The sequence below is a fragment of the Syngnathus floridae genome, chromosome 5 (genome assembly GCF_059516105.1).
Source record: "Syngnathus floridae isolate MCC-2025c chromosome 5, RoL_Sflo_1.0, whole genome shotgun sequence".
Taxonomy (NCBI): domain Eukaryota; kingdom Metazoa; phylum Chordata; class Actinopteri; order Syngnathiformes; family Syngnathidae; genus Syngnathus; species Syngnathus floridae.
Window position 1 is genome coordinate 19,713,172 of NC_142417.1, and position 25,770 is coordinate 19,738,941.

Genomic DNA, 25,770 nt, shown 5'->3' on the forward strand with positions numbered 1-25,770 from the left:
TCAAGAAGGCGCAGACACGACTCCACTTCCTGAGAAGGATGAGAAGAGCCGACCTCCCCACCTCTGCACTCACCACCTTCTACAGAGGTGCTATTGAGAGCATCCTGACCAGCAGCGTCTCTGTTTGGCATGGCAGCTGCCTCGCTGCAGACAAAAAGGCGCTGCAGAGGGTGGTGAGGACAGCAGAAAAGATCATCAGGTCACCCCTTCCAGCCATTCAGGAACTGTACACTTCACACTGTTCCAAGAGGGCAATGAACATCATCAACGACACTACTCATCCTGCACACAGACTGTTCTCCCTTCTACCATCAGGGAAGCGGTACCGCAACCTGCGGTCCCGCACAAGCAGACTGAGTAACAGCTTCTTTCCTCAAGCCATCAGACTCATGAACACACTGAGGAAAACCACTTGAACATTCCAAAGTCACCATGCCACTTGGCACTTTACTCTTGCACCTTATATACAGATCTACACTTTTTCACTTTACTTCTATGACCACTGATTGTACTTCTGCTGCTGTGTATGTATGTGTGTGTGTGTGTGGGGGGGGGGTTGTGTGTTATGTCTGTATTATGTCAATACTCTTATTACACACTGTGTGTGCGTGTGTGTGAATGTGAGAGAGAGTATTTTATTGTATAGTATTGCACATGTCTTATCAGCATGTTAGTGTTTGAATGACTGCAATGTGTAAAGTCAAAGTCAAAGTCAGCTTTATTGTCAATTTCTCCACATGCCAAAGACACACAAAGAAACCGAAATTTCGTTCCCCCCTATCCCACGGTGACAAGACATGGCTCACAACAGACAAACAGTAAACAAGTATAACAAAAGCGTGCCGAATAAATAATGAATAAATAACACAACAATAAATAAATAAATAAATAATTAAGAGGAGCACAAAAAGAAAAAAACAAAAAAGAGCAAGTGCGCGTACAGCAGACATTCCCGAAAATAGCGCAACAGTGCCGCACGCTACGCAGAAGGGGGTAGCGAGTTCCCCCTAGTAGTAGTAGTAGTAGTAGTAGTAGTAGTAGTAGTAAGTGTGCATTGTCTGTGTTTATGTTGTGAATGAATATGTCAGAGAAAGAATTGTAAATTCAGTATGAGTAAGTTAGCTGTGTGTGTGTGTGTGTGTGTGTGTTGTGTGTGTTGTGTGTATGTGTGTGTGAGAAAGAAAGAGATTTATGTCAATGTCTTATTTAAATGTTTTTAGTTAAACTGCACATTGGAGACTGGTCAAACGCAATTTCAAACTTCTGTGCTAACCCTGTTACATAGAATTTTTGACAATAAAGTAAACTTGAACTTGAACTTGAACAGAAGATCAAACAAAGAGTGAGCGGGGTGACTCACATCACTCACAATTGTGGTCGCCTTGCGGGTGAGATGGGAGGTGTAAGTGTCCTTCAGGGAGGGGAGTGAAGCACCAATAATCTTACCAGCCGTGTCCACTATGCGCTGCAGGGCCTTCATGTATTAATTAATGTAATTAATCTAATATAATTAATCCTCTAGCAGTATGCCAACAGCCTTTAAAACCGCTATTATTCAACAATTAATTAACCTCTCACTTCAAGAACTCTGACTTGAAACTTGACTACTCGACCCACTTCCAGGCAAACTAGTTAAAGAATTTTTTTCAGATTTTAGGACCGTCTGTCTTAAATATAATTAATGTAATTAATCTAATATAATTAATCCTCTGGCAGTATGACTTTAAGGCCGCTATTATTCAATTAACCGACCAAACCTCGACCCGGACCGTCTCAGTAATTATAGGCCAGTTTCAAATCTTCTGTTCATTGAAAAAATTCTTGAAAAAGTAGTAGCGCAGCAGCTTAATGATTACATAGTTGCTAACCATCGATTTGAATAGTTTCAGTCTGGTTTTAGAGCTAACCACTCCACTGAGACAGCACTTGCTAAAGTGACCAATGATCTCTTAGCTATGGATTCAAACACCTCATCGGTACTAATATTACTTGATCTTAGTGCTGCCTTCGCCACTGTCGATCACAACACATTAGATTGCCTTGAAACCTGCGTTTGTATTTCGGGGTCAGCACTTTCTGGGTTTAGTTCTCATCGCTCAGAGAGGATCCACCATGGCAACACGTCCTCTGAGCAAATTAATGTTAGATGTGGTGTCCAGCAGGGATCGGTACTTGGACCTATACTGTTTAGTATTTATATGATTCCGCTTGGAGACATTATATTTAAATAAAACATTAGTTTTCATTGTTATGCCGATGAAAACCAATTTTTTATGCTGTTTAAAATGACAAATCCGCGGGATTGTTGTAATCTCGAAGTGTGTCTTGCTGTGATTAAACAATGGATGTCGCTCAATTTCCTAATTCGTAACCCAGATAGAACTGAGATGTTGATAATTGGTCCTGCTCATTGTCAGCACCTATTTAAGGAAGCCACTGTAAATTTAGATAAATGTCCAAAGTGATAATGTAACCAATGTTAGTGTAATATTTGACCAAACTCTCCTTTCAGGGATGAGAATGGCAAATGAAAAAAAACACTGAAACGTAGCCGGGGTCTGGGGGCTACATGCCCCACTAGGGTGGCCAAAGGCCCCCCCCCCCACTTGCCGCAGGGGGCCAGGGGCCGCAGCCCCCCCAATGGGGGCCGCAGTGGGCCAGGGGCCACAGCCCCTCATTGGGGGCTGCAAGGGGCCAGGGGCAACGCCCCGGAGTGGGCTCAGGGGGAAAAGCTCCCTGGAAACTCCTGGATTTTGGCAGTATAGCAATCCCAATACCATTAATTTCATCACTCAATTTCAACAGTTTTGTTAATAAAATATTCCTGCTTGGTGGGCTACCAAGGTGAATATGATACAGTCAAGCCTCGGTTTTCGACCACAATCCATTCCAGAAGACGGTTCCAGAAGCGAATCGGTCGATTTCCGAATCTATTTATCCCATTACAAATAATGGATTTCTTTTAATCCGTTCCAAGACTTTTTAAAGCATTTTTTCATTTGCGCATTTTTGTCTGATCGCGCAACTGCAGCGCACCGCCAAACGCGCAACCACAGCACGTCGCCGAACGCGCAACTGCACAGCGCTGGTTGCCTTATTGTGGCAGAACCGTCGCTGAAATTTAGAAAATATTTTTAAACTCCTGAGATACTTTCCAAAATTCAAGTGGACCTAAGTGCGCAGGGAGCTTAATTTTGTCTGATCGCGCAACTGCAGTGCACCACCGACCGAACGCGCAAACGTAGCGCGTCGCCGACCACGCAACTGCACCACACTGGTTGCATTATTGTGACAGAGCCGTCGCTGAAATTTAGAAAATATTTTAAACTCCTGATGTACTTTCCAAAATTGAAGTGGACCTAGTAAGTGCGCAGGGAGCTTAATTTTGTCCGATCCCGCAAATGCAGCGCACCGCCGAACACGCAAACGTAGCGCGTCGCCGACCTCGCAACTGAACCACGCTGACCGCATTATTGTGACAGAGCTGTCGCTGAAATTTAGAAAATATTTTTGAAGTCCTGATGTACTTTACAAAATTGAAGTGGACCTCAGTGCGCTGGGAGCTTAATTTAGTTTGATCGCGCAACCGCAGCGCGCCGGGCGCTCACTGTCGCATTGCTTTAAGAGCGTCTTTATGCTCCGAGTTGTAAGATGACGCTGCTCTCGAGCCATGCCCATCTGAAGCAGTCCCTGATCCCGTTCGACTTGCCCCCCCACCCCCGCCCCATATACAAACAATTTTCTCAACGGATCTACACGATTCACAAAAATGATACTCCAGACGGAAAAAAACACGGAAATCCGCAGATCCGCGGAAGATTCTCATCCCTGTCCTTTAAAAAAACACATTAAGAACATTCATTACTCGAACTGCATTTTTCACCTCTAATATTGCTAAGATTCGTCCGATTCTTTCAACCCACCCACCCATCCATCTTCTTCCTCTTATCCGGGATCGGGTCGTGGGGGCAGCAGCTTTAGGAGGGACTCCCAGACTTCCCTGTCCTAAGCCACTTCGTCCAGCTCATCCCGGGGTAACCCAAGACATTCTCAGGCCAGCTGAGAGACACAGTCTCTCTAGCACGTCCTGGGTCGTCTAAGGGGTCTCCTGCCGGTAGGACATGCCCAGACCACCTCCCAGGGAGGCGTCCATGAGGTATCCTGATGAGATGCCTGAGCCACCTCATCTGGCTCCTCTCAACGTGGAGGAGCAGCAGCTCTACTCCGAGTCTCTCCCGGATGACCGAGCTTCTCACCCTATCTCTAAGGGAGAGCCCGGACACCCTACGAAGAAAACTCATTTTGGAAGCTTGTATCCAGGATCTCATTCTTTCAGTCACGACATATAGCTCGTGACCATAGGTGAGGGTAGGAGCGTAGATCGACCGGTAAATTGAGAGCTTTGCCTTTTGGCTCAGCTCTCTCTTCACCACGACGGACCGGTACAGAGTCCGCATTACAGCCGACGCTGCACCGAACCGCCTGTCGATCTCACGCTCCATCCTGCCCTTGCTCGTGAATAAGACCCTGAAATACTTGAACTCCTCCACTTGAAGCAGGATCTAATCACTGATCCAGAGAGGGCATTCCACCCTTTTCTGACCGAGAACCATGGACTCAGATTTGGAGGTGCTAACCCTCATCCCAACCGCTTCACACTCGGCTGCGAACCACTCCAGGGAGAGCTGCCGATCACGGCTTGAAGAAGCCAACAAAACCACGTCGTCTGCAAAAAACAGAGATGGTATGCTGAGGTCCCCAAACTGGACACACTCAATTCCTCGGCTGTGCCTAGAATTTCAGTCCATAAAAGTTATGAACAGAATTGGTGAAAAATGCCCCCTCGAGGATCCTGCCAAGGGTATAGAGCTGGTCCACTGTTCCACGGCCGGGACGAAAACCACACTGCTCCTCCTGAATCAGAGGTTTGACCTCCTGACGGACCCTCCTCTCCAGCACACTTGAATAGACCTTACCAGGGAGGCTGAGGAGTGTGAGTCCTTTGTAGTTGGAACACACCCTCTGGTCCCCCTTCTTGAGGAAGGGAACCACCACCCCAGTCTGCCAGTCCAGAGGCTCCGTTCCCGATGTCCACACAATGGTGCAGAGGTGTGTCAGCCAGGACATCCCCACAACATCCAGAGCCTTTAAGAACGGGCGGATCTCATCCACCCCATGAGCCTTGCCCCAGAGGAGTTTTTTAACTGCCTCTGACTTCGACCCCAGCGATTGGAGAGTCCACCTCAGAGTCTCCAGGCCCTGCCAATCCAGAGGCAACGTTCCTGATGTCCACGGAATGTTTTAGAGGCGTGTCAGCTAGGACAGCCCCAAAACATCTAGAGCCTTTACGAACTCTGGGCGGATCTCCTCCACCCCTGATATCTTGCCCCAGAGGAGTTTTTTAACTGCCTCAGTGACTTCGACCCCAGCGATTGGAGAGTCCACCTCAGAGTCTCCAGGCCCTGCTTCCACAATGGAAGGGGTGTCTGTGGAATTGAGGAGGTCTTCTAAAGTATTCTCCCCACTGACTCACGACATCCCGAGGTAAGGTCAGCAGAACGCCATCTTCACTGTAAACAGTGTTGACGGTGCACTGCTTCCCTTTCCTGAGACGCCGGATGTTGGACCAGAATTTCCTCGAACTCGTCCGGAAGTCATTCTCCATGGCCTCGCCAAACTCCTCCCACGCCTGGGTTTTTGCCTCAGCAACCGCCGAAGCCGCATCCCGCTTGGCCTTCCAGTACCTGTCGGCTGCCTCCGGAGTCCCACAGGCCAAAACGGCCCGATAGGACTCCTACTTCAGCTTAACAGCATCGCTTAACGCCGGTGTCCACCAGCGAGTTCAGGGATTGCCGCCACGACAGGCACCGGCCACCTTATGGCCACAACTCCAGTCGGCTGCCTTAACAATGGAGGCATCGAACATGGTCCACTCGGACTCAATGTCCCCCGCCTCTTCCGGGATGTGGGAAAAGCTCAGGGGTGGGAGTTGAAGCTCTTTCTGACAGGGGATTCTGCCAGACAGTCCCAGCAGACTCTCACAGTACGTTTGGGTCTGCCAGGTCGGACCCCCATGTTCCCCCAACATCGGAGCCAACCCACCACCAGGTGGCGATCAGTTGACAGCTCCGCCTATCTCTTCACCCGAGTGTCCAAAACATGTGGCCGCAAATCCAATGACATGATTACAAAGTTGATCATCAAACTGCGGCCTAGGGTGTCCTGGTGCCAAGTGCACACAGGGACACCCTTATGTTTGAACATCGTGTTCATTATTGACAATCCGTGTCGAGCACAGATGTCCAACAATAGAACACCGCTAGGGTTCAGATCGTGGGAGCCGTTCCTCCCAATCACGCCTTTCCAGGTCTCACTTTAATTGCCCACCTGAGCATTGAAGTCACCCAGTAGAACAATGGAGTCCACAGAAGGAACACTTTCCAGCACTTCCTTTAAGGACCCCAAAAAGGGTGGGTACTCTGAACTACTGTTTGGTGCATAGGCATAAACAACAGTCAGGACCCGTCCCCCCACCCGAAGGCGGAGGGAGGCTACCCTCTTCTTCACCGGGGTGAACCCCAATGTGCAGGCGCCCAGCAGGGGGGCGATATGTAAGCCCACACCTGCTCGACGCCTCTCACCGTGGGCTACAGAGTGGAAGAGAGTCCAGCCCCTCTCGAGAGGGCTTGTACCACAACCCAAACTGGGTGTGGAGGCAAGTTCAATTATGTCGAGTCGGAACCTTTCTGCCTCAAACACCCGCCAGAGTGGTGACATTCCATGCCCCAAGAGCCAGCATCTGCAGCCGGGGATCGGACCACCAAGGTTCCCGCCCTTGCTACGCACCCGACCCCTTTGGCCCCTCCCACAGGGGATGAGCCCATGGGAAGGGGAACCGTTTCCTTTTCGGGCTGTGCCCGGCCGGGCCCTATGGGCGAAGGCCCGGCCACCAGACGCTCACCTTTGAGCCCCACCTCCAGGCCTGGCTTCAGTGACCAGCATCCGGGCAAGGGAAAATTAATTCCATATATTGAATTCTTCATAAGGGGTCTTATGAGCCGTGCTTCGTCTGGCCCCTCACCTAGGACCCTTTTGCCATGGGTGACCCTACCAGGGACATGAAGCCCCAGACAACATGGCTCCGAGGATCATAGGGACATGCAAACCCCTCCACCACGATAAGGTGATGACTCTTTCAACCCGTGATGCGGAAGTTATTATACATGCGTTTGTTACATTGCGCCTTGATTACTGTAATGTATTGTTCTCTGGTCTTCTTAAGTCTAATACAGTGATTCTTAACCTGGGTTAAACACATTCATTGTTGTATATCGAGTTACTTAGAAGTAACAATAAATATACATTGCTATCCAAGCTTTACAGTGACTACCGATCGAACCCTAGGGGTTCGGTGAGTCGGCGTCAGGGGTTCGGCAGAGCTGGTATGTCATTGCTCCAACCCCCCCCGTCCGCGGATGGCCGAACACACCGGTAGCACCCCCCCCCCCCCCCCGTCCGCGGATGGCCGAACACACCGTTAGCAGCCCTCCCCACCCCCTCGTCCGCGGATGTCCGAACACACCGGTAGCACCCACCCACCCGTCAGCGGATGGCCGAAAACATCGGTAACCCCCCCCCCAAAGAGGGGTTCGGTGAATGCACATATGAACCTGATGGGGTTCGATACCTCCAAAAAGGTTAAGAACCACTTGTCTAATATTAAAAGTCTGCAATTGGCACAAAACACTGCAGCGAGACTGCTTATAAGGATGAGAAAGTTTGATCATATTACACAGATACTAGCCAACTTGCAATGGCTCCTGGTCCACTTAAAATGTGACTTCAAGGTTCTCTTATTAACATATAAAATATTGCATGGCTTAGCGCCTTCGTATCTCGTCGACCTAGTTGTACCTTACCTTCTGTCCCGAAACCCTCGTTCGCACAAGACTGGTCTGTGAGTGACCCCAAGGACCAAAAGGAGTCTGCAGGGTCAAGGTCATTCTCTATTCGGGCTCCAGAGCTTTGGAATGCCCTACCGATACATATTTTTATACTATGGCCTTTGATTAACCTCTGTTGGCTGACTTGGCTGCAGTTTATGTTCTCTGTCCTGCCCCCCCTCCGCAGCCGTTAGGTGACACCCAAACTGTAAATGGCTGTCTGGATTCCACATCAACCAATCGGGACGAGGGATCTGATGAGCATTACCCTCTCACAGACACTGCCATGACAATTGAAGGCATCCTCTTGCAGCTCTTCATTTTGACTACTTATATATTGTGTTCAATGTTACCCACTCTGCATCTATTGCAGCCTGGCATCCTGGAAGGGGGATCCTCCCATCTGTGGTCCCTTCTCAAGGTTTCTCATTTTTCACCAGTTGGGATTTTGTGAGTTCTTCCTTGCCCTCCTGGGAGTTAAGATCAAGGGATGTTGACAATAATTGTCAACTGTGGCCCTTGAGACTTGCATGTGATTAAGGGCTATGTAAATAATCTTGACTTTACTTGACATCTAATCCAATTCTTTACGTCCTCTGACGATAGAGAATCATTGATGTATTGTTTAAATATTCTCTGTGGTTGCATAATGGAGTGCTGTTGCGACTTTTTCTTATCAAGCACCTTTAGATTAGTCACAGAAAATAAATCACTAACACAATGGTTACGCATTTACATCGTAAGATTCTGGGCATCAACAATGGTTGCGTGTTGGTTTCCATATGTTTTAAGGTTAGTGCTCAGAGTTCAAAAGAAATGTATTTACAAAGAAGAAATTCGGGGTCCATGACCAAATCGCATTAGGCAGAAAGTCGTGTATAATCGAAGCACGTAAAACCGAAGCTTTGCTGTATGTTCATTTAACTGCTAATGAGCCAGTAATGTAGCTTTGAATGGCTGTGTGTGGGGGGCACCTTCCTGCAGCGATTCACTTTAAATTGGACATCCACTTTTTCTTTTGATTATTTTACATTATGTGCCCTCTTTGCATCATTGCAGCCTGGTCATCCTGGAAGGAGGATCTTAAGGTTTCTCATTTTCCCCCAGTATGTTTTTTTTTCTAGTTTTTCCTTGCTCTTCTGGGAGTTTAAGATCAGGGGATGTTTGAGAATAATTGTCAATGTTTGTACATGTGAAGCCCTTTGAGACTTGTTTGTGATTTAGGGCTATATAAATAAATTTGACTTGACTTGATTACCGTAATTTTCGGCCAAAAAGTCGCTCTGGAATATAGGTCGCATTAGCCATAAAATGCACAATAACATGAAAAAAAAACATAAGTCGCTCCGGACTATAAGTCACATTTTGGGGGGAAATGTATTCGACAAAATCCAACACCAAGAACAGACATGAACGAGCAACAACAGGCTAAACGATTGGTATGCTAACATGACATAAACACAAACGAAGAGCTGACAACGGGCCTGACGTAACATTCAGAGTTATTAAAAAAAACTATTACATAAATAACACGTTTATAAAACCATCTGTGTCACTCCAATTCATTAAATCCATCGATCGTCCTTTGTCAACAATGGGTGCGCGCCGCTGACGGCGCTTGCACTTCAAAATATTCCACAGGCCCATATAACGATATATAAATTAGATATCAAATAACTATTATATAAGCAATAATATTATCAAACCATCTGTGCACTCAATCATTAAATCCATCGATCAAATTCCCCGTCCTTTGTCAACAACGCCGCGTGTGCGCCCTGACATCAGCCTCGTCGTTATTCCACAGATCTAGTATATAACTATATTGTAGCGTTAACAAAGTACAAGGAAAGACGTGGGTTTGATAAACGGCTCATTATTTAACAAAGCAAACTTCCAGGCGTGTGGCAGCGTGGACCTCCAGTCACGGAGGTGGAAGAGAGATCCATAGAATAGGACCGGGCGTGCGTAAAAGCCATGACTGAGGCCCATCCACCGTCCCCGGACAGCCACCCGGCCGAGCGCCGGCCCCCGACTTCTATCCACAGAGGTGAAAGAGAGCTCCATAGAGTAGGACCAGGCGTGCGTAAAAGCCATAATAGTTTTTCAAACCTTTTGTGTCACTCCAAATCCTTAAATCCTTCAAACTCCAGTTTGAAGGATTTAAGGTACTTGTTTACTTGTTTGTCTGTTGTGAGCCATGTCTTGTCACCGTGGGATAGGGGGGAACGAAATTTCGGTTTCTTTGTGTGTCTTTGGCATGTGGAGAAATTGACAATAAAGCTGACTTTGACTTTGACTTTGACTTTGAACTCTTCGTCCTCCATGTCACTTAGAAACAAAGCCGCTAATGATGCCGGTAGTACGTGGGGCCCTTCGTCATCTTCGTCATCCCGTGATCAATCTTTGTCCTTTTTGTAAACAACCGCCACGCCGCGCCGCGTTGCTGACGTCACTTGAAATTCAAATTACAGTAATCCCTTGCTACATCGCTGTTTCACTTTTTTTTTTTTTTTTTGAAACATTTTTGAAAAAATTCACATATAAGTCGCTCCTCATTATAAGTGGCCCCCCCACCCAAACTATGGAAAAAAAAAACGCGACTTATCGTCCGAAAATTACGGTATTTTTAGTTCCAGTTCTTTATCTTTAATGCTCGCTATGCTAACAGTAATTACCAAGAGGAAGCCTTCACAGTTTAACTATTTAATGTATGCCAGAAAGATCGATACACAGCTGTGGAGCCTTCTCTGCGAGATTGCGGAAGAAGGTCTAACTCCTGCAAGGAGGTGACTCTGCCTAGCCTGTGTGATAACGTGTGACCTTGTCGTCTTAACTGAGAGTGACTTTTATGTATGTGCAAAGAGTGTCATAGAGAAGAAAAAGCCAAGAAAGCAAGAGAAGGCTTACAGCGATATAACGGCATAGCTCAAGCTACTTAGCTAATGACATGTGCCAAAGAGGCCTATTCTAACAACTTGTTTGAGTGCGTGCATGCGTGCGTGCGTGTGTAGTCCCTCAACTCGTCGCTGGTCAGCGAGGTGCTTGGCCAGATTAGATGTGCTCCCACCTCGAGCCTCAGTAGTTTTAAAACAAGCCTTACAGACAGGCTTTGCATGGTTGTCAGCAAAAAACTTCCAAGAAGTTCTCTTTGACACTTCGTGCATCATGCTTTTCAATAAAGAGCAGCGGTGACAATGAGTGCTTCTCTGTTTGAAGGCATCTTCCTTCCTCCCAGAAGGAGGCGTGCTAAGCACTTAAAGGCATTTTCCACTGCGAGCCACCAATTTTTTAAGTACATGATATGAGCCATTTTAACAGTGCCGGAATCCCGTGCAACACTACAATTGACCCCTACATACCTTGACATTGCCTTTGGCCATGTGTTGCAGAATCCAGATGCGGTGGGACCATGCATTGTAGTTGCTGGGATAACGACATGCAGCATCAGAGCAGACATTTAGCTCTTTGTGGAGCATTGGAGCAAGATGGTAATTGAACTTCTGACTCCTTTTTAAATCTGCCTGCTCTGCTTCACCCTGTTGCTTCTTTCCATCACAATCCACATCTGAGGGCCCTCTCAGGATTTGCTGCAGCACCCAGCGTCTGCAAGGAGGCATTACTGTTTATCATTCGTCCAATCAAGTCATGCCATTTACACCATTTACAAATAACAACATAAAAATGACACATTTATTAATGGGTACCTCTCAAGTTTAGGTCACCTTAAAGTATAATAAAAATATGTTAACGTATTAAGAATGCCATAAAAGTAAAATTAATCAAGTCTGTCAAGTGGCCGGGTGGTACGATGGTGTATAATTGGGTATCAAATTTGGCCCAGGCACATTGGCTCTTCTAAAACATGAAGTAGTTCCAAAATTTCACCAGGAGATGGTGTTAAAGCTTGACATAGGGGTGACCTGATGGAAACTAACAAATCTAATAAATTAAATTGTTAGCAATTGGAGGACACAACCTGTTCAAACACGTAGCAACACACAATTTTGGAAAATGATGTTGCTAAGCCATAATTTTAAGATGTAACAGTTTGAGCAATATCAATATATATGTTGAAGTTAGAAGAACCCATTGTAATGGCTAAGTATGATTATGTGTTAAGTTGATCTTTACTAGACAAGATATATGTTATTAATGTTGCAATGTTTTATCCAACCTGTATTTAACATTGGTGTTCTATCTATACATGAATGTATTAAGTTGAGAGGAGACATCAAAGGCTAATAGTGAAAGAACGAGCAAAACAGGAAACAGCAGCAGAGAACAGTCATGCACAATATTTGCTGTTTTGAGCAAAGTTGCCAAGGCTCCCAGCTGGTTCCCGGCTAAGAGTCAGGTAAAGATTGCGCAACCCTCACATATCAGCTGAGAAATCCGCTGAGACAGCATTAAAATATCGGCTGAGAAATCAGATGAGGTCATGCATTCCTAGCATACCAGGCATTCCACACATTCCAATGAGGTAATGCCAGAGGAGCTGAAGAGCCTATAAAAGCTTGGCTTCGGACGAGAGAAGGACTCTTCCTGGTCAGGGCGATGGTCCTGTTGCTGCCCGGAGTAAAGAATGCCGCTTAGACGAAGATGGATTTTTCGTGCTTTTTGAGATTGGACCAAAATCTACTAAGATGAATTTCCAGAGTCTTCGAATTAGACTTTGTCAAATCTTAAGCTTCGAATTGGACTTTGTCGAATTTTAAGCTTCGAGGAAGGCAGAAGAGACAGCCCTTTCTGGCAGAAAGGGGAAGACACCGATGCGTTGGTTAATCTCCTCATCGGCAGACTTTTCCTCTTTTTAAACAGAATTCGGATTTTGGATCCGTGGATCGAAGTCGGGGGCCGGCGCTCAGCCGGGTGGCTGTCTGCGGACGGTGCATGGGGCTCGGACATGGCTTTTACGCACGTCCCTTCCTATTGTATGGAGCTCTCGTCCACGTCGGTGGCTGGAAGTCCACGCCGCCACACGCTTGGAAGTTTGTTTTGTTACATGAAAAGCCGTTTACCAAACCCACGTCTTTCCATGTACTTTGTTAACGCTACAATATAGTTATATAGTAGATCTGTGGAATAACAACGAGGCTGACGTCAGGACGCACGCGCGGCGTTGTTGACAAAGGACGAGGAATTTGATCGATGGATTTAATGATTTAAAGTCCACAGATGGTTTGATAATATTGCTTATATAATATCTATCCATCCATCCATTTTCTGTACCGCTTAGTCCCCGCGGGGGTCGTGGGCGTGCTGGAGCCTATCCCAGCCGTCATCGGGCAGTAGGCAGGGGACACCCTGAAACGGTTGCCAGCCAATCGCAGGGCACACAGAGACAAACAACCATACGCACTCACACTCACACCTCGGGACAATATGGAGTGCTCAATCGGCCTACCAAGCATGTTTTTGGGATGTGGGAGGAAACCGAAGTGCCCGGACAAAACCCACGCGGGCCCGGGGAGAACATGCACAGGGGGGGCCCGGAGGTGGAATCGAACCCGCACCCTCCTAACTGTGAGGCGGACGTGCTAACCAGTGCCCCACCGAGCCGCCGCTTATATAATAGTTATTTGATATATAATTTATATATTGTTATATGGGCCTGTGGAATATTTTGAGGTACAACCACCGTCAGCGGCGCACACCCGGTCGGCATTGTTGACAAAGGACGATCAATGGATTTAATGCAGTGGTTCTTAACCTTTTTGGATGTACCGAACCCCATCAGTTTCATATGCGCATTCACCGAACCCCTCTTTAGTGTGTGTGTGTGTGTGTGTGGGGGGGGGCATCCGCGGAGGGGAATGACATACCAGCTCTGCCGAACCCCTAGGGATCGAACCCAGGTTAAGAACCACAGATTTAATGATTTGGAGTGACACAGATAGTTCGATAATATTATTGCTTATATAATAGTTATTTGATGTATAATTTATATTTCTTTATATTGGCCTGTGGAATATTTTGAAGTGCAACCGCCATCGGCGGCGCGCACCCGAAATTGTTGACATAAAGGACGATCGATGGATTTAATGATTTCGAGTGACACAGATGGTTTGATAATAATATTGATTATATGATAGTTATTTGATATATAATTTATATATTGTTATATGGGCCTGTGGAATAATTTGAAGTGCAACCGCCGTCAGCGGTATTGTGAATTTTATGGCTAATGCGATGTATATTCCGGAGCGACTTTTAGTCCGAAAAATACGGTAACTAAAAAATATTGAAATTAAGTAAAACGTAATTAATTTGATTATTAATTACCCAATATTCACTATATTACTTACGATAAGGCAATGACTTGTTTGCAAATTACTTGACTCTGTTTTCTGTATTTACTGTACTTTTCGGACTATAAGGACTTTTTTCTCAAAATTTTAACCCTGCGGCCTATACAGTGGGGGAAATAAGTATTTGACCCCTTGCTGATTTTGCAGGTTTGCCCACTTACAAAGAATGCAACGATCTACTATTTTAATCATATGTACATTCTAACAGTGAGAGACAGAATCCCAAAGAAAATTTCAGAAATTCACATCATATGAGTTTATAAAAATTGATAACCGTCTGATGAGGAAAAACAAGTATTTGAACCCCTGGACAAACAGCATGTTAATATTTTGTAGAAAAGCCATTATTGGCCAGCACAGATGTCAAACGGTTTTTATAGTTGGTGACAAGCATTGTGCACATTTCGGCAGGGAAATGGCCCACTCCTCCTTGCAGACAGTCTCCAAATCATTCAGGTTCTGAGGTTGTTGCCTGGCAACTCGAATTTTAAGCTCCCTCCAAAGATTTTCAATTGGATTCGGTGCGGCATATCTATTTTTCCGTGGTTTTTGTGATGACTTAATCACTTTTATACACTCGTGAAAAGGCTGTGGACCGCTGTTGTGTGGCACCACTTTGCTGGGCGGAGGGATATGTGACACGCATGTCCATCTGCCAGGCAAATAGTACCGTATAATTTACACAAAGAAGAGAGAGAATGAGATCAAGACGGACATTACTGAAAGGAAGCTTTTATACACAAACCGTCATTATGGGGTACAAAAGAAATACATATTATGCCGCTTTTAAGTTAAAGGCAGTCGATTTGGCAACTGTTGATGACAGCGTGTTGCGTCACCTTTTTCTTTCTTTATTTCCCAGTCTCGTCTACTCTGGAGGTATACGTGTAGCTCGCTAGTTTAATGTAACTTAACGCTTGTGCATGAATAAAATTAGCATGAACAGACCCTCATCATGGAAAATGCTAGAAGAAATGCATAAAAGCGACGACGAAAGAGAAATTGAGAAAGTGTGTGGTGAAGGATATCTAACGCTATTGCATGTCAACACTGAGGAGGAAGACTATGATGGTTTCAGTGCACAGGAGGAAGATGAAGACGGCTCTTTTACTGGCTTTTTTTTTTTTTTTTAAACTTTTACCCGTATGTTTTTTTAAGCAGCCCTGTTAGTGCTGTGCTACCATGTTGCTGCTGTATTACCGCTGCGTCTCAGTGACTTTTACCGGTATGTTTTTTTAATCCAGCCCTATTAGTGCTGTGTTGCTGCGGTATTACTGCCGCGTCACAGGCAGTGTTTGGAAAGCCATGTTAATGTATGTTATTAGAACTTTAAAAAGGCTTTCTGTGTACCGTCTTTCTTTGTAAATAACTCGCGTGCACATGCGGCTAATAGAACGGTGCGGCTTATTTATGGGAAAAAAAAAAGTGATTTTTTGCTGGTGCGGCTTATAATCGGGTGCGGCTAATAGTCTGGCAATTACGGTAGTTTTTTTTAGGCCTTGTGGATTTATTAATATCATGTGTGTCTGTGGTCTGTGTATGTAAGTTGAAAACTCAGTAAAAAATAATTTTATGCATACATTTTTTATGCATTTTATACATCTCTTTTTGAAAAGCAGTCACTGAAGGAGTAGGAAACTTCACTAAATATCACAGAATATGTCGGTAAATTTGCAATACTGCAAACAAATGTTCAAGTGGTCTTGCTCGCTTACTGTCCACAAGTGGGCACATCCAAATTAAAAGACCACTTTCTAAATAAAGCATTCTATATTCAGGGCTGAGAACGGCAAATGAAAAAAAAACACAGAAAAGTAGCCGGGGTCTGGGGGCCGCATGCCCCACTGGGGGGACCTATTGGGGGCCACAGGGCCCACAGGCCGCCCATTGGGGGCCGCAGGGGGACAGGGGCAACGCCCCGGAGGGAGCTCAGGGGGAAAAGCTCCCTGGAAACTCATGAATTTTGGCAGTGAAGCAACCCCAAAACCATTAACTTCATCACTCAATTTCAACAGTTTTGTTAAAAAAAAAAAAAATTATGCTTGGTGGGCTACCAAGGTGAATATAATACAGTCAAGCCTCGGTTTTCGACCACAATCCGTTCCAGAAGGCGGTTCGAGAAGCAAATCGGTCGAATTCCGAATCTATTTTTCCCATTACAAAGAATGGATTTTTTAAATCCGTTCCAAGACTTTTTTAACCGTTTTTCGTTTGCGCATTTTTGTCCGATCGCGCAACCGTAGTGCGTCGCCGACCACGCAACTGCACCGTGCTGGTTGCATTATTGTGACAGAGCCGTCCGTCACTGAAATTTATACAATATTTTTAGACTTCTGATGTACTTTCCAAAATTCAAGTGGACCTAAGTGCACAGGGAGATTAATTTTGTCCGATCGCGCAACTGCAGCACACCGCCGAACGCGCTAACGTAGCGCGTCGCCCACCGTGCAACTGCACCGCGCTGATCACGTTATTGTGACAGAGCCGTCGCTGAAATTTAGAAAATATTTTTAAAGTCCTGATGTACTTTCCAAAATTGAAGTGGACCTCAGTGCGCAGGGAACTTAATTCAGTCTGATCGCGCAACCACAGCGCGTCGGGCGCTCACTGTCGCATTGTTTAAGAGCGTCTTTGTGTTCCAAGTTGTAAAATAACGCTGCTCTCGAGCTATACCCATCCGAAGCAGTTCCTGATCCCGTACTACTTGTCGTCCCCCTGTCCCCTCTCCCTCCATATAAAAACAATTTTCTCAACGGATCTACACGATTCACGAAAATGATACTCCCGACGGATATAAACACGGAAATCCGCGGATCCGCGGAAGATTCTCATCCCTGTATATTTTAGATTTTACTTTGACTTCAGGAACCCTGCACGGGCCAGTCAAAGACTATAAAAACTAAAATTGTGGCCAGCAGGCTGTATCTTCTGTATCTAAAGTCAAAGTCAAAGTCAGCTTTATTGTCAATTTCTCCACATGCCAAAGACACACAAAGAAACCGAAATTTCGTTCCCCCCTATCCCACGGTGACAAGACATGGCCCACAACAGACAAACAAGTAAACAAGTATAACAAAAGCGTGCTGAATAAATAATGAATAAATAACACAACAAATAAATAAATGAATAAATAAATAAATAAATACAGCAGACATTCCAGAAAATAGCGCAACAGTGCCGCACGCTACGCAGAAGGGGGTAGCGAGTTCAGGGTCCTAACAGCCTGGAGAAAGAAGCTATTGGCGAGTCTGGTGGTGCGGGAGCGCAGGCTCCTGTACCTCTTCCCAGAGGGCAGAAGGTCAAACAAAGAGCGAGCCGGGTGACTCACATCTCTCGCAATCGAGGTTGCCTTGCGGGCGAGATGGGAGGTGTAAATGTCCTTCAGGGAGGGGAGCGAAGCACCAATAATCTTCCCAGCCGTATTCACTATGCGCTGCAGGGCCTTCAAGTTCTGTTCAGTGCAGTTACCACCCCAGACAGCGATGCAATTGGTGAGGACGCTCTCAATGGTGCCACGGTAGAATGTAGACAGGACTGCCTGAGGAGCACATGCACGCCTGAGCTTCCGCAGGAAGTACAGGCGGCGCTGAGCTTTCTTTGCCAGCGACGAGGTGTTTTCGGACCAGGAGAGGTCCTCACTGATGTGCACCCCCAAGAACTTGGTGCAGCTCACCCTCTCCACCACAGCACCGTCGATGATCAGCGGCAGGTGTTTTGTGTGACCCTTCCGGAAGTCGACAACAATTTCCTTGGTCTTATTGACGTTCAGCAGGAGGTTGTTGTCCCTGCACCACGTGGTCAGAAGGTCAACCTCCGACCTGTACCAAGTCTCGTAGCCCTTCGTGATGAGACCCACCAGAGTCGTGTCGTCAGCAAACTTCACTATGCGGTTGTCGCTGTAGGTCGCAGTGCAGTCATGCGTCAGCAGGGTGAAGAGCAATGGACTGAGCACGCAGCCCTGGGGGGCCCCCGTGCTCAGCGTGATGCTGGCGGAGATTTTGTCGCCAACACGCACCACCTGAGGCCTCTGACAGAGGAAGTCCAGTAGCCAGTTGCAGAGGGAGGTACTGAGGCCCAGCTCGTCGAGTTTGCAGATGAGTCGCTGCGGCACAATGGTGTTGAAGGCAGAGCTGAAGTCCACAAACAGGTACCTCACATATGAGTCCTTTCTCTCCAGGTGGGTGAGGGCCGAGTGGAGGGCAGGGCCTCCGAACCGGCCTGGATGCCTTTACCAATTGTCTGTATGCGGGCAAAAGCAAAACGGTGAGATGGTCAGAAAGCTCAAGATGGGGGAGGGGGGTGGCTTTAAAAGCTCCCTTTTGCGCCGAGTAGACTAGGTCCAGGAAGCTGTCTCCACGTGTCGGAAAAGTAACATGCTGGTGAAGCCTCGGGAAAACAGACTTCAGGTTGGCATGATTGAAGTCTCCAGCGAAGATGGTGAAACCGTCAGGGTGCGCTGTTTGCTGTTCACTGACAGCCTGGTACAGTTCACCAAGCGCCGCGATCCTGTCGCCTTCGATATTGGAAGGCGGGATGTATACCACGACTAGTAGAATCGCGGTGAATTCCCTCGGCAGGTAAAAAGGACGGCACTTGATGATCACAAACTCCGCAAGTGGCGAGCAGTGCTTACATACCACCACAGAGTCCCGGCACCATTCTTCTCGGATGTTGACGCATATTCCACCTCCTCGCTTTCCCCCTCGTACAAGTCAAGTCAAAGTCAAAGTCAAAGTCAGCTTTATTGTCAATTTCTTCACATGCCAAAGACACACAAAGAAACCGAAATTTCGTTCCCCCCTATCCCACGGTGACAAGACATGGCTCACAAGGGACAAACAAGTAAACAAGTATAACAAAAGCGTGCTGAATAAATAATGAATAAATAACAACAAATAAATAAATAAATAAGAGGAGCAAAAAAAAGACAACGGCACGGTCCGCCCGATAGCACGCTAGCCGCTCTAGATGCACGGCAGAGTCCGGAATGTTGTCACTCAACCAGGTCTCGGTGAACACGAGCACACAGCAGTTCCGCACCGTCCGGTTCGTAGACCTCAGCAGGCGAACGTAATCCATTTTGTTGTCCAGCGATCGAACATTCGCCAGAAGAATGGAGGGCACCGCCGGGCGCGCTGGGTTGGCCGCCAGCCTGGCCCGGACACCTCCGCGCTTGCCCCTCTTCTGCCTCCTCGCACACCGTTTCCGACGGTTCCCAACCGGGGGAGGAATAGCGGGTGAGGTCGGCGACGTTACAGGACGTAGCAGTCCGAGCGCCTTTAATGTCGACGCTTCAAAGTCCAGACCGCCGCAAAACCCACTCCTGCCGATGTCGAGCGTAACCTGCCTGCTGTACTTGTAGCACGATAAAGCACGACGAGACGAGCACAAAAGACTGCCGGACGAACACTCAGTGGACGAACACTCAGTAGACAAACAAATCACCGTACTGACGGGACAGAGAGTGGCCGCTGCGTGTGCACGTGCCGCCATCTTCATATTCATATATCTAATTTTGCATGATGACAATTTCCTGTAGTAGTCACATGGCAGATGTTAGGCCAGGGGTGGGCAAACTTTTTGACTTGCAGGCCGAATTGGGTTCTAAATTTTGACCGGGAGGCCGAACCAGGAGCAGATGCATGTAGTATTTGTGTGAAGTAATGGAAATGACATGTAAAGGTCATTGTATAAAAGGTTGTTACTTTTAATAGGCAGTAAAGCATGGATATTCAAAAAAAGCTTTTTGAAAACAAATGCATTTATTAACAGCATTAAAAAAAGATTTCACCAAAAAAATACTATCAGTGATTCTCATTAAATACGACACTGTTATTATGAATAATAGTTTCCATCACTTCAGCACCTGCAGGTCAGATTTATGAAATATGTTTATCTAATGAGGCGAAATCACATCAGACGGCAAACATTCTGACAGAATACATCATCTTGAAGAATCAGTGAAAGAATACATCTAAATAAAGTATTAAAGAAATCAATAGTATTGTTGGTCTCCCTTTTTTGCTAGAGCATCATGGTCTGGAGTAAAATTTGTTGTGGTAATTCTTAGGATAGAGCCGAGGTGTCCGTCTATTAACCTAGATCTGTGACGGGCTTTGTTGACGTTCATGTGGCTGAGCGTCTGCTCACACACGTAGGTCGAGTCAAATGGTCCACTCTTTTTTAAACACTCGGCACTCAGTGTCCACCTTTCTTTTCCTCGGGCCACTCATTTTAATGGAAGGATTCCAGGGGAAGGTTTTTGGGTGGCGTTAGCGTAAAACCTTATCTGAAAGCTCAGTGCGCGAATTACGAGAATGCTGACGTCACAGCCCACACTCGAAATTTGGCACTGATGGAAATAGAGCGCTGAGTGCGCCGGGTCCGTACTACTTAGTACGTACACGCACTTGTGAGTGCGCACCGAGCTTTCTGACACGGCTTCCGGGCGTAAATGCGCGAGCGGACGGTTCCCCATCTATTGGAGAAACATAGTAATTGCAAGAAAAATGACCCAAACAATTATTAATAATACAATTTATTCAGGTTTGGCGGGCCGGATTAAACGGCCCCGTGGGCCAGATGTGGCCCGCGGGCCGTAGTTTGCTCATGTCTGTGTTAGGCAGTCTCACCGATGTATCCACGTCTCCGGGCTCTTGGGGAATTTGGTGAGTGCCAACTTGCCCAAGTAGAGGTCCATTTCCGCAGTAAGAACTCCACGCTGAATTAACTCCTTCCTGTAAGTCATATCAGAATAGACGTAAACGCGCAGTCCATCTTTCACACAAATCTATAGGGCTGGGTGGTAATTCATTATCAATAGACACATGACCAGTATTGAGGAAGAAAAATGCCTTCGATAAACATATGATAGAAATAAATTAGAAAGTACACCACTGACCCTGGCTTTATGTGTGATGTAAGCAATGTCCGAAGACGCAGCTAAATCAATGAAGTAGAAGCAGAGGTACTGGGTGTGACATCTGGACAGCGGAAGGATGACAAAGAGACTTGGTAGAGAAATCTAAAGGGCTGGGCAATAATTTATTATCAATAGACGCATGACTAGTATTGAGGAAAAAAATGTCTTCGATAAACGTTCGATAGAAATGAATTAGAAAGCAAACCACTGACACTGGCTTTATGTGTGTTGTAAACAGTGCGCGAAGACGCAGCTAAATCAATGAAGTACAAGCAGAGGTACTGGATGTGACATTTGGACAGCGGAAGGAAGACAAGGAGACTTGGTGGTGGAACACAGATGTCCAGTAAAGCATAGGGAGAAAGAGGATGTCAAAAAAGAAGTTAGCATGATGAAGAAAGTAGACAGGTGTACAAGGAGATTTGGCGAAATAGGAAAAGAGAGGCTCCAAAAGCTAAAGAACAGGCATATAGTGAGATGTACAAGAAGTTGAACAGTAAAAAAGGAGGAGAGGACTTGTACCCATTGGCCAGACAAAGGGACAGATCTGGAAAGGATGTGTAGCAGGTTAGGGTAATTAAAGATTTAGATGGCAATGTTCTGACAAGTGAGGAAAGTGTGTTGGGAAGGCGGAAGGAATATTTTGAGGAGCTGATGAATGAAAAAAATGGGAGAGAGAAAAGGTTAGATGAAGTGGAGAGAGTAAATCAGGAAGTGTAAGGATGAGGTGAGGACAGCTATGAAGAGGATGAAGAGTGGAAAGGCAGTTGGCCCAGATGGCATGTTAGTAGAGGCATGGAAATGTCTAGGATAGCATTGGAGTTTCTAACCAGAGTGGAAAGTGAGTGGATGCCTGAGGAGTGGAGACAAAGTGTGCAGGTTCCTATTTTTAAGAACAAGGATGATGGTGCAGAACTGCAGGAAAAACAGACGCAGGCATACTACTAAAACTTCTAAGGCTGTGGTGAGGACTATGAGGAAATTGACAGTGGACCTCCAGGCCTGTCGTGACTGCACCGATTGGGGTGTTTTTGAAGCTGCAGCTTGAGACCTGCATGAACTCACCGATACTGTGACATCCTACATTAGCTTTTGTGAGGATTTGTGTGTGCAGACTAAGAGCTTCTGCGCGTACAACAACAACAAACCTTGGTTTACACCAAACCTCAGGATGCTGTGTAAAGCCAAGGATACGGTCTACAGGAGTGGGGACCGGAACCTGTTCAGGCAGACCAAGAACACACTGAACTGAGATATCAGGAAAGCCAAGAGGTGTGATGGGCAGAGCCTTGGGAGACACCTCGCTGCCAATCCTGATCCCTCAACAGTGTGGAAAGACCTGCAGAGCATCACGGGCTTCAAGATACCAACCATCGCCCTCCCCATCGTGTAGAGAACCCAAGGCTTCAAAACCAGCTAAACAGGTTTTACTGCAGGTTTGAACGGTCCACCCACACAACAGGACCTCCTGCAGTACAATCAACATACACACCTCCACCCACAACCTTTCTGTCCACACCTCCATCGTTGTTATCACCTACTCTCTCTCTCTCTTTCAGAGGCCACGCCAGAGGCCGGAGAAAAAAAGTCAGGAAGGCACCAGGCCCAGACCCATCTGGTCTGAAAGTCTGTGTTGAACAACTGGCACCCACTTTTGCACGGATCTTCAATCGTTCTCTCGTGCTTCAAGAGCTCCACCTTTGTACCGGTGGTCAAGGAGCCTGCCATGACAGGTTTGAATGATTCAGGGAGGAGAATGGCAAACCTGAAAAAGCACGGAAAAGTAGCCGGGAGGGAGAAATATACTGCTCAAAAAAATTAAAGGAACAGTTTTTATCAGGGTATGGCATGAATTCAATTACCGTATTTGCCGGTGTATAAGTCGACTCGGTGTATAAGTCGACCCCCTAAAATTCGACGGAAATTTACGATTTTATGATATATCCTTTGTATAAGTCGAGCTCAATTGTTGCATTATATTAAACTTCAAAATTCAATCAGAAATATGCGAAATTTATTGACGAAATGTGTTCAAATTCCGGAAGGCCGTGCGCATGCGCAGTGGCCGGAAATAGCTCCAGCCAAGCGGATCGGCACTTTATAAGCACCGCGGAGGAGATCGCAGAGCCTCATTCGACTTCCAGCGGCCAGCGCACTCGCGCATGCCGCCTGGCACCACCGGGAGGCCGTGCGCACCGTGCGCACGCGCCAAGTGGCCGGAAATAGCTCCCGCCGAGCGGATCGGCTGTTTATAAGCACCGCGGAGGAGATCGCAGAGCCTCATTCGACTTCCAGCGGCCGGCGAGCTCGCGCACGCCGCCCGGCACATCCGGGAGGCCGTGCGCACGCGCCAAGTAGCCGAAAATAGCTTCCGCCGAGCGGATCGGCTGTTTATAAGCACCGCGGAGGAGATCGCGGAGCCTCATTCGACTTCCAGCGGCCGGCGAGCTCGTTCACGCCGCCTGGCACATCCGGGAGGCCGTGCGCACGCGCCAAGTGGCCGAAAATAGCTCCCGCCGAGCGGATCGGCACTTTATAAGCCCCGCGGATGAAATCGCGGAGCCTCATTCGACTTCCAGCGGCCAGCGAGCTCGCGCACGCCGCCCGGCACATCCGGGAGGCCGTGCGCACGCGCCAAGTAGCCGGAAATAGCTCCCGCCGAGCGGATCGGCTGTTTATAAGCACTGCGGAGGAGATCGTGGAGCCTCATTCGACTTCCAGCGGCCGGCGAACTCGCGCACGCCGCCCGGCACATCCGGGAGGCCGTGCGCACGCGCCAAGTGGCCGAAAATAGCTCCCGCCGAGCGGATCGGCACTTTATAAGCACCGCGGATGAAATCGCGGAGCCTCATTCGACTTCCAGCGGGCCGCGCGCTCGCGCACGCCGCCCGGATCAAATTTTCTAAGTGCCAACGGCTCTTGCGCCATAAAGAGTCCACCTCGGCTGGTCCCCCATGTCGGCCAGAACAAGTGAAAATTCGTCCTCTTCCCCTGGAAGTCTGGCCAAGTTTGGCGAATATTTTCTAAGTGCCAACGACTCAACCGCCGTAAAGTGTCCGCCTCGGCTGGTTCCCCATGTCGGCCACCACAAGTGAAAATTCGGCCTCTTCCCCTGGAAGTCTGGCCAAGTTTGGCAAATATTTTCAAAGTGCGAACGACTCAACCGCCGTAAAGTGTCCGCCTCGGCTGGTTCCCCATGTCGGCCATAACAAGTGAAAATTCGGCCTCTTCCCCTGGAAGTCCGGCCAAGTTTAGCGAATATTTTCTAAGTGCCAACGACTCAACCGCCGTAAAGTGTCCGCCTCGGCCGGTTCCTCCGGTCGGCCAGAACAAGTGAAAATTCGGCCTCTTCCCCTGGAAGTCTGGCCAAGTTTGGCGAATATTTTCTAAGTGCCAACGACATTCATTTAGACATGGCAATTGAATGTTTACGTACCGGTAGTTAAGACACCCTCCGTCGTCTCATTAGGAGCATGCCGCGACGTTGTCAAGCATGCATACAAGCACGTGGGGGCCACACAAGATATTGAAAATAATTTTGAGTTGCAGAAATTGAATTTAGGCAAAATGGACAAGCCTGCCACATCATTTTTCCACTTTGATTTTTGGGGTGTCTATATACTGAGCCCTCTGTAGGCTGAAAACTTTTATTTCCATCAAAACGTGTGGCATCCTTTTTTTCCTGAGACATTAAACTGTCCATATCAGTATAGATAAAAAAACAAAATCACCATTGAAATCTGATGTGTTTTCAGTGTTCCTTTAATTTTTTTGAGCAGTGTGTATATATATATATATATATATATATATATATATATATATATATATATATATATATATATATATATATATATATATATATATATATATATATATATATATATATATATATATGCCGTCACGGCAGGCAGGAGAATGCTCGCGAGTCGCTGAGGCAAACGTTGCCCGGCCAACTGGCCGGCCGCTCCCCCCTTATATAAAAAAAAATAATTTTCCCAACGGATTTACACGATTCACGAAAATACTTTCGACGGAAAAAAACACGGAAATCCGCGGGTCCACGGAAAATTCTCATTCCTGATGATTACAGATCTGTTGCCCTGACATCTGTGGTTATGAAATCTTTTGAGAGGTTGGTGTTGAACCACCTGAAGGACATTACGGAACCCCTGCTCGACCCCCTGCAGTTTGCCTACCGGGCAAACAGTTCGGTGGACGATGCAGTCAACGTGGGACTGCACTACATCCTGCAACACCTAGACACCCCAGGGACGTATGCCAGGATCCTGTTTGTGGACTTCAGCTCGGCGTTCAACACCATCGCTCTTGACATCCTCCACCAGAAGCTCATCCAGCTCACGGTGACTGCCTCCACCTGGATTACCAGCTTCCTGACCAACAGGAGATAGCAAGTGAGGCTGGGGACCATAAAATCAGACAGCCAGACCACCAACACTGGTGCGCCCCAGGGGTGCGTCCTCTCCCCACTGCTCTTCTCTCTCTATACCAATGGTTGGTCCTCAGGCGACTCTTCTGTGAAGCTCCTGAAGTATGCGGACGAAACCACTCTCATCGGACTGATATGGGACGGTGA

The 25,770-nt window shown here is 47.0% G+C and overlaps 1 protein-coding gene across 4 annotated transcripts in view; it reads right to left on the reverse strand.

Annotated features, from left to right (window-relative positions):
• ptar1 (protein prenyltransferase alpha subunit repeat containing 1) overlaps positions 1 to 25,770 on the reverse strand; it is a 94,524-nt gene that overhangs the window by 18,174 nt on the left and 50,580 nt on the right. For 3 of the 4 annotated variants that reach the window (XM_088375161.1, XM_088375158.1, XM_088375162.1), the window contains 2 exons: positions 20,887 to 20,991; positions 11,306 to 11,549 (listed from right to left, as the gene is read on the reverse strand). In XM_088375161.1, the coding sequence (XP_088231287.1) occupies positions 11,306 to 11,549; positions 20,887 to 20,991 (349 nt within the window). The remainder of the gene's footprint in view (positions 1 to 11,305; positions 11,550 to 20,886; positions 20,992 to 25,770) is intronic. The other variant, XM_088375159.1, reaches the window with a different exon arrangement.